The sequence below is a fragment of the Vigna unguiculata genome, chromosome 7 (assembly GCF_004118075.2).
Source record: "Vigna unguiculata cultivar IT97K-499-35 chromosome 7, ASM411807v1, whole genome shotgun sequence".
Taxonomy (NCBI): domain Eukaryota; kingdom Viridiplantae; phylum Streptophyta; class Magnoliopsida; order Fabales; family Fabaceae; genus Vigna; species Vigna unguiculata.
This window is the reverse complement of record NC_040285.1, coordinates 34,369,611-34,379,321: the sequence shown is the minus strand read 5'-3', so window position 1 is coordinate 34,379,321 and position 9,711 is coordinate 34,369,611. Positions and strand designations below refer to the sequence as shown.

General features: G+C 31.2%; 1 protein-coding gene across 1 annotated transcript; it reads left to right on the top strand.

The window, feature by feature from the left end:
• The first annotated feature begins 5,555 nt into the window (after window positions 1–5,555).
• Window positions 5,556–8,223, top strand: LOC114192513 (reticulon-like protein B5). The gene is made up of 5 exons (XM_028082259.1): window positions 5,556–5,909; window positions 6,928–7,108; window positions 7,345–7,486; window positions 7,604–7,673; window positions 7,794–8,223. The coding sequence occupies exons 1-5, from the start codon at window positions 5,714–5,716 to the stop codon at window positions 7,952–7,954; spliced, it is 750 nt and encodes a 249-aa protein (XP_027938060.1). The 5' UTR covers window positions 5,556–5,713; the 3' UTR covers window positions 7,955–8,223.
• The last annotated feature ends 1,488 nt before the right edge of the window (window positions 8,224–9,711 follow it).

The following is a 9,711-nucleotide window of genomic DNA, read 5'->3' as shown; positions in this document are numbered from 1 at the left end:
TTTCCTCACTCTTTTATTTTATGTTTGTTAAAATTGAGTGTTTTGTTTGTGAACATGTGGGGGAGAGAGAGCAGATAAAAAATATGAAAAAAAGGCACTCAGTAATGTACAGTGCCTCTGACCTCAGTCTTTGGACTCATACAGAGTCATGAACGAAGCGTTTCAGTCTTTCATCAGAGTTCCACAGGTAAATTTGAAAACTGAGATTTGTTTGGCCCACTTCCGATCCCATCAAAATGAATCATCAAATACTATCTCTGCTACTGTATTATTCTAGTTCTAGCTATACTACATCGCTGCCTCGCTGTGATGCAATGTCACTGTGAATTAAGATTTTAAATATAGGGTGATTTTACAATTATTATTATGAAACTAAACCAAGCACTTCAGTTTATCTCCGAATGATTATAAGATGAGTGGTTAAGTTAGTATTTGTTGAAATTATAATAGGGCATGCAGGAGATGCGGATTGAGATGAAGAGGGTGGAGCGATGGTGATAGGAAACTTCCAAAAAGGTGGAGTGGAAGAAAAGGAAAAGAAGGGAAGAAAATGAAAGAGAAAAGGGTTAAAAAAGAAAGGGTCATAAAAAATAGAGAAATGCAGAGCAAAGGAAACGTAAGGGCTATCAACTGCTTTACCTTTCTTTCTTTACAGAGAGAGGAATTAAAAAGAGCTGGTGCAAGTCAGAAAATTGGGTTCTTTTACAAGGCAAAGTCATTAGGTGCAAAGCTAGAGCACGCATGTTCTGCTGCTTTTAGGACCCCATCCTATGTGACTACACCTACGTTTGAAGAGGTCCAAGTCTTTGTGCTGTTGAACGAGCACAAGGGTCCAACTCTTTTGCTTCAAAAGGTTTGACTTGTAACTCCGTTTTTGGCTACTATTCCACTCTTTTCCTATTGCCTTCCAAAATGCTTACAAAAGGTCACAAAAATTCACCCAAACTCAAAAACATTATGAATATTTGGACTTTAATGACTTTGGTTGGTGTCCATGAACTACGCCCGTAGAAATGTCAATTCAAAGGAACTGTCTCTAACTAGGTAAAACATCATTCCTTATTTAATTAGCACCAACATAATTAGTGGGCCTTTAACTTAGAATTCTAAACCTATATCCCAAAGTTCTGATGTTATATGTATGACTATTTCGAGCACATTTCCAAATCAATTTCTACACCACAGCTAATGAAAACAATGTTCAAGCACCGAGGCCTACTACCTGCCTGAAATTATTACAACTTGAAATTTTTTTAATAATTGTTTTCCAATGCTTGCCAAATTCTAAGGGATTTCATAGGGTTGGTCCCGTATCTAGTAGGGGTTATTAGCTGTTCAGACACTGCTCAATTCAATCACAGACAAAATATAAAAAAATTGGAAAGTATCTGCAAAATCTCTTATTATAATTATAACAACATACTCCTCAACATCAATCATTAATTGAGGAAAGGTAGAAAAAAAATTCCCAGAAAGTTAAAAGATCAAAATCATGATATCATGTATAACCAATAAATACTGTTTTTGGCATAGCAAAAGAAACCATTCATTAAAACAATTTTAATGCATTGTATCATTGTATGGACCTCAACTGCATCACTACTGTCCTACATATCATAACCCTAAAAGTTTTCTTATGTGTGTGTACCTAGGGAAAAATATGCTGATCTTGCGTGCTATGGAATATTTTGTGGTCCTGCTCTTAAATTGTTTAAGTTTTTCCCCTCAAGATTCTCTCTGATCAGTGACAACGGAAAATCACTTCCTTAACTGTTTATCAATCTTTTACACAGTCTCACATCTTCACTACAAACAAGCCAAAACCACAACCAAACTCAATTTTACATTTGAAAGGTACCTTTCAAGTTTCAAAGGTTCTGAGCCAGAATATATACTTATAGTGACACCTAACCCAGGAAATATATATATAAAAAAACTATGTTTTTAGTTACAAAGGTTCAGGTTCTATAAAGAGGAAAAGAATGTAATGATTCATAAGATCGTAATGCTCTGGGAGAAAATCTGATATTCATTTCACTTGTAGTAGTTTAAAAAGTATACTTGTATGATGGAATTAGAATTTGGATAAGAACAAGCAAGTGCATCTACAGGGTGAGTTTGTGTGATGTTACATAAAATGTTTTATTTTTCCTTATCCCCTCACCTCTTGCCAATTTCAAAAGGAAACCTGTCTGGTTTATGGCTTGCACGACATGAGATTGATTCCTCTTACTTCGCCAGAATTTACTGCTGAGTCTACGATAATTGAATGTATTTTTTAAACATACTATATTATGATATGATATCACTAAGACAATTTGTTTGTTGTTCCGTTTTCTTCAGTGATTTGTTTATTTTATTTCTTCAAAACGCAGAAAATGAAACACTCTATGTCTGTCTCATTTTTTAAATCTTACTCAACATATTTCTGACATAATTTGGACTCGAGGTTTTTAAAATAAAGTAGCTAATGCTTCTCTTTCTGTGATGCAGAAGAAGTTGCTTTCTTTTGATGACACTGTTGTTGGTTGTTAGAGTAGCTTCATCCAACGAAAATGGTGTACTATGATCTGTGGTTTAACTACGTAAGAATAATCAATCACACAAAACTGTTATTTTCTGAACATATTGTCTGTCTATGTTGAATTTTGCAACCTTATCTAGAACACACATGTGTACAAAGTTGTAATTGGCCTTTTTCTAAACGGATGATCGAAGAAGTTAAGTTAAATCGGTTAAATTTGAATGCTCGCATTGAATTTTGAATTTTTGTAAAATTTAGCATGGTTCCAAATTCTTAATTTCTTGTTCACATTGATGGGAGCCAGTGTGACACTTTGTGTTGGTTGTGTTCTGGTGGTTGGGGGTGGCACTTTCTGTCGTTATTAGGACAATAACAATTGAATCAATTGGTCAAATGATTCTTCCTTGCAGAAATTTCTAAGTGGGGTCTTCATGCTCCATGCTAGTGGGGGCAGGAACAGGATTTTCTACCATAAAGTTTTGTGTGGTTTTCAGTACCAAACTAAAATAAGAAATCAGAAACTTGCCAAGTATCGTAGAGAAGTTCATGTCTTTGCATGTTCATATATAGAAAGGAGAATATAGGTATAATATTCTGTGCATGTTCCATTGTAACCTCCTTTGACCGGAGACTCTCAGAACTTAAAACTAAACTTTGTGTACTTTTCCATTTAGATTAACGCAAATGAAAACTCTTTTTTTTCACTGTTTCACAATAGATAAACTTAATTCTGTTGCAGGTAACAAGGTGACACTGTGAATCATTAAATGACAGGTAAAAACCAAGTGAATTTACCTACACATTCACACCTAATAAACTTTGACCATTCAAAACCTTAATAATTAAGTCTATGTACGAATACATATACATTTGACTGCTCAAAACCTTAATAACTAAGCCCTTGTTCAGAACTATGAGCCAAAATTTGCCAACTTTTTTAGAACTTAAAAACTAAAATTGGTGTTTATTTAATGCTCTCAAAAGAGTTATCCTTCTTCCAATAGAGTCCTTTTCAATAACAGATTTAAGAAACAAAGGGAAGGAAAGGGTGAGAGAGCATTGAAGTGGAAGTGAAAAAGCAAAGTAAAAACCATGAAAGGGAAACGAGGTAAATCCTCTTCTAAGTTGACCACTTTTCTTTCAATGTCTCTTACATGCACAACCATGCAGCATTACTATGGCTGCATGTTTTTGGGGTACCCCGTCCTGCTTTTAAAGTTTCACTATACCATTTCAGTTTTACCCTTTACCATCTTTACAACAAAAAATTAAATCCAAAATTTTAAATTGTATTCTAAATTCGTCACCTTATATTAATAAGCATAAAATATCGTAAATAAATACAATTAAGTTATATATAGCATTATATTTAAATACATCTAACAATTTTTTTTAATTCGAAATCTTTGCCAAACTATTTTGTTCTAGAAAAAACTGATCCAAAAATAAATACGAAATTATTGCGTCAATTTTCAATTTTTGATATCGTTTATGTTGTTAATCCTTTTAATTTATGGATGTAGTTACGATAATAAAGTAATGGTAGATAAATAGTTAGAAGTAATTATTATACAAGTAAAAATAAATATAAATATAAAAGATAGATTAAACACTTATATTCTTTTTATAGTTATTAGTAAAAACATATGCTAAGTGTTTTCACTCTTTTATATACTAAAAAAATAAATTATAATTATAAAAGTAAATATAGATATTTTTTATAATTTCATTGTAAATAATTCTTATTTATTTTGTAGTTAATTATAATTATTTATTTTAGTTTATTACAGTAAAATTAAAGAAAAAAAAATTAGAAAATGATTAAATTGAAAATAAATAATCAAAGTAAAATTAGTAAACGTTTACTTATTAACGAGTAAAATTAGAAGAAGAAAAAATGTAGATAAAAAAACTAAATCATCTTTATTTAATGGTATAGAAGTATAGATAATATAAACTAAGATAATTATTTTGACAGAAAGTGTTTTGAAAGTTATTTTTAACATAAATATTTTAAATATGTCTTTTAAATATGTAAACCTAAGAAATTGTTTTCATAAAAAAATTAACTAACATGTTTTTTTTATCAGTTGCGTATTTATAAAAAGATTTATTGGATTTTGAAAAATAATAGATGACTTATTCATTCATAAACTTAAATAAATAAATTTGATAATTTCTTTTTTATATTTTTTTAATAGATAAATTAGCGAAATTTAGTTATGAATAGATGACCAGTAAGCAGATAAATTGTTTTACTTCCCTAATCTTATCCACGTAGAATAAAATGAATTGGTTAAAAACATTGCTTTATTTTCTTTACCATTAACCAATGCCTGGGTTTTCTTTTCAAATGTCAAATGATAGCATACTAGCATACAAGTTTAGCGATTTTGGGCCTCTGAGGAAATTTGTTTCCCTCAAACTTTCAATGAAGCCCATCATTTACGGCAATTGAATCAAATGGAAATTCAGGCCCAGAACATAAGATTTAAAAAAAAAAATAGGAAGAGGAAAATAATAAAAAGAGAGTTGATTTTGGGGGTAAGACTTATATTAAAATGGTGCAGATCTAATTAACAGACTTCCTTAGTAATCTATACAACTTCCAAAAACATAAATTCATCTGAGCTAGTTTTTTTTTTTTTTTTTTCATTGTGGTTGAAAAATTTTATTTTTATTAAAATTCGGTTTGAAGTGGTACGATTTATATTTATATATGCCCTTTTACTGTAAAAATAAATTGAATCTGGAACCTTCTTTGTTAGATAAAAAAGATAGAACGAGATCAATGGGTAGGACTTAAGGGGTTGAGAAAATGCAGCATAAGAAAAATCATAAGCAGTGCATGCGTTATTTAACTAAAATAAATATATGAAAATCTGAAATATATGTACTTAAGAGATATTTAATCGAAGACATGTGCATGAAATTAAAAGAAAAAACAAGAACATTTCTAAGTTATGAAATAACTATTCCATTAGTAACGATGCATGTACATATATATTTAAACCCAAACAAATAAGAGAAAAAAGTGAGATAGAAAAACAGTTCAACTGAAGTGGAAGATTTCCGTTATTTATTCCTAACCTCCGTTCCGAGCTTGAGACTCGGACTCAACAACCCGGGAAATATAAATAGAGAGGGTTCAGTGAAACTCGGTTCTCTCTTCCCATTATTCGCATATCCATGGCGTCAATGGATACGGATTCCTTCGTCGAAAAGATGGAAGAGAAGTTTCACGACAACGACTCCGATTCCGAATCCTATTCCGATTCCGACGACGACCACTCCAATAGGCCGCCGGTCAAGGCCGCCGGATCCAACGTTTACCGCCTCTTCGGCCGGGAACAGCCCGTACATAAGGTCCTCGGCGGTGGAAAACGTAATCTGCATTCATTTTCTTTTTCATTTCTCGTTATTATCTTCCTCGTTACTCGTCAGCCACTTATTGCACGTGCTTTGTGATCCATGGCATGCGATGGAAAACTCTGATTTCGAGAGTCGGCTGTGATTTAATGCTGGCATTAGAAGGATGCATAACGATGTTGTTTTCTTATTGATGGCGGTGTTCTGATAATAGCATTTGATATTCATTTCATCATTTCCCGCTGGCCATAAATGCTTAGATTAGACATTGATGGATGTTTGTTTTATATTGAAATTTTATTTTGTTCTTGTGCCATCTAGGTTATAGTAAAACAAATTTAATGAACTAATTGTTAATTTCATTAATTAAAAGATATTAGCTCTGTAAACTACAATCTAATTATAAAATTGTTATATATAACTCAGTGTTATTGAGTTTTTGTGATAATTACATGAATTTTAATTGACTGGTATGTAACGTTGAGAAATATCAGAGTTTAACGTTATCTTATTTTTGTAAAACTCACATCTTACATTAAGTTATAATAGTTTTTATGTCGTTATTGTGTTTAATTTGATTTTGATCGAAATCTAGGGGTTTTCTTTTATATTTTTTTCGAAACTTTTGGAACAAGTTTGCTTGTAAAGGGGGATGGAAGTGTAAAAAATAACAATGAGGAAAGCATGAAGAATGCTTGATGACTTTTCTGGTATATGTTATAATTATAAAGAGAGAAGATATTGCTTGAAGTGATTTTCTTATGCTCCATTGCAATCTTTTGTTGAAGGTTGTTTGTGAACCTTTTGACCTTTTGCGTCATCATTCGGCATTGCTGCAATGTGACCTTGGCTTTTGATGGCCTACAGTATTGTGCGAACCTGGACCACAGCTGAACTTGGGAAGGGGTTGAATTGAATATATCTTTCAACATTGCGTAGAACAATTTCCTCCTAATGAATGAAATCTATTTATTTTCTGTGATAAATCCTCTTCTTCTAATCATTGTGTTGCATTACATGTCTCCCTTTTGCAGCTGCCGATATTTTGCTATGGAGGAATCGGAAAAGCACAGGAATTGCACTTGGTGCTGGCACTGCCGTTTGGGTTTTCTTTGAGATGATGGAATACCACCTGATAACTTTTATTTGCCATTTATTGATTATGTTTCTCGGTGGACTTTTCTTGTGGTCCAATGCATCTGTCTTTATCCACAAGTAAGCCTTTGTGAAATGCTTATATTTATTTATGCTGTTTTCGTCTAGTTATAGTTTGGTGGCCCTCTTAAAAATATCATTCAAAAAAAATCAGAAGTGTTCTCTTAACGGTGTTACATATTCACTCCACGTTTTATGGAAATATCAAATACAAAACTGACTCCTATTAGTAAAGCACTATATATCTCCTATCTTGATTTGTGCACTCCATTTGGTCATGAAATTTTCTGAACTAGGTCTCCACTACACATCCCGCATATAGTAATTCCCGAGGATTGCGTTCTTGAGGCTGCTTCTGCTATAAGAAATGAAATTAACAGAGCCTTCGTTGTTTTGCGGGAAATTGGAACAGGGAGAGATTTAAAGAAGTTTCTTAGCGTAAGTTGATTTCTCCCTTCGTTCTCATGTGTGAATCCGGTGGTTACGTTTGTCTTCAGACACACTATGAGCTGATATATAGTATCAACACTAAGTTGTCTTTTGTCGTGTCACCAGGTTGTTGCTGTATTATGGGTTATCTCAGTTATTGGGGGTTGGTTCCACGCCTTGACCTTATTTTATCTATGTAAGACTTCATACATTCCCTCCATTAGTTCTTCCCCCTGTTTCCTGTCTTTATGTTGTATGCTTAAAAGAGCGTTGCAATGGTATTCTCCTAACACTGAATCCGTTTGGTGAGATACAGTCTATTTGTCACTGTTCACATTCCCACTGCTGTATGAGAAACACGAAGACCAGGTTGATGCAATCGGTGAGAAGGCAATGATTGAGATAAAAAAACAATATGCAGTTTTTGATGCTAAGGTTTTGAGCCAGATACCAATAGCGGGACTCAAAAAAGATTAGAATACATCATCTGTTCGATTTGTTTACTATGGATGTCTGTTTTGTTCAGACGTCGAGTTTCCAAGTCTTACAGATACTCCCTCTTCCTCTTTTAATTAATTTAGTGAAATATAGTTTGTTTGAGGAATAAAAGTCCTCCTAGTCCTGGCTTTAATTATTTTTTAGGATTATCTTTTATCACTTCTGAGTAGTCTTCAATTAAATTTCAGAGCACTACCCTTTTGTTGCATATATTGGCTTGATGAAGGTGTGTCCCATGTCATCTAAGGAAGTGCCTCCTAACTTTTTCTATTTTGTCGCTTTTGTGCATTTAATTCTTCGATTGGTCATTTACAGAAATTCCTTACTTGAAATACGTAATAGTAAAATTTAATTTAAATATAAGATGGTTGTTATGGATTGATTCTTTTAAAAAAGTTTGGAAGCATCCATTTTATACCTACCTGATGATTGATATTAACATTAAAATCATATGATACTTATAGACTCTCTAATGGCTGTAAAGATTATCAAGGAAATTTTTTTGAAACGCGTAACACGTATTTGTGTTAAAAGAATTGTGTAAATAAAATGTCTTTACTTGGTATTATGACAGAATTTTAGATACACAAATTAATGTCCAACTGTTTTACTTTTGTAAAAGCATTATTGCACGAAGCAAAATATATTCAGTTATTTTGTATGCATATGTTTGAAACATATTGTTATATTCAAATAAACCATATATCATATCACGCATAGAAAAATAAAATACATATTTTGTGCATACGTTACGTGTTCCATCATATTTTACTCTTTATCTTGAGCATTGTTAACAAAAACTTTCTATATAAGAAGTAATCCTATCTATCAATTTGTTTATTTTTAAATTAAAACCAAAAAATTCTAAAGGAACAATAATTATTAAAAAGGTTAAATGAAAATCTTCTCTTTGCCTTTATCATATTTTCCCAAACGTCTGTAAAAAAGATAGGATGTTGAAAATTTAAAAACACATAAGTTCAAACCACATTCACTTTTGCACTTTATACATTTAAGTTTAAAATTATTCAGAGTGTAAAAGTTATGAATCTTATTTTTTATTCTCTTAATAAAATGCATTTATATAGTTTAGGGTTAAATATGTTTTTGGTTTATTAATTTTTAATAAAAATAAGAATTAATTAATCTTTAAAATTTAAATCTAATTTAGTCATTTAACTTTTAACTTTAAAGATGCGTAAATTTAGTATTTTTAATCAAATTTTGTTAAGTTTATTTAATATTTATTAACTAACATTAAAACAAACTTATGTCAAATGATGCATATAACTCAAATGCTATCATAAAATGTGTATGAAACATTAACAAAATTTAATTAAAACGACTAAATTCATGCATTTTTTAAGTTGAGAGACTAAATTGGATTAAAGTTTTGAAAAATAATAATTCTAATTTTCATTAAAAATTAAGGGATAAAAAATATATTTAATCTTTATAATAATATATCTGAATATTTATTGAAAGTATAAATGATAATAAGAATACGTGGTTGGTTATAATATGTTTGAGTATAATGAGACTTGTTCAGAGTATTTAAAAAAGATGATTAGATATAGTTAAAACTTAAGGCGAATTAATATTTTTTTTTCTTCATTCTCTTACTCTTGTATTTAGATGATTGATGTTTAAATCATTTCCAATAGAGTACAAAAGTATCAAAACTTTTTATTCAGCTCCCTTTTGAAGTATATCTTATTTCAAAGAAAGTAATCACT

Coding starts and splice junctions, on each gene's coding strand:
- LOC114192513 (XM_028082259.1), top strand. CDS start 5,714: ATGGCGTCAATGGATACGGATTCCTTCGTCGAAAAGATGGAAGAGAAG. Junction 7,487..7,603: donor ATTTAAAGAAGTTTCTTAGC/GTAAGTTGATTT, acceptor TCGTGTCACCAG/GTTGTTGCTGTATTATGGGT. Junction 7,674..7,793: donor CTTGACCTTATTTTATCTAT/GTAAGACTTCAT, acceptor GGTGAGATACAG/TCTATTTGTCACTGTTCACA.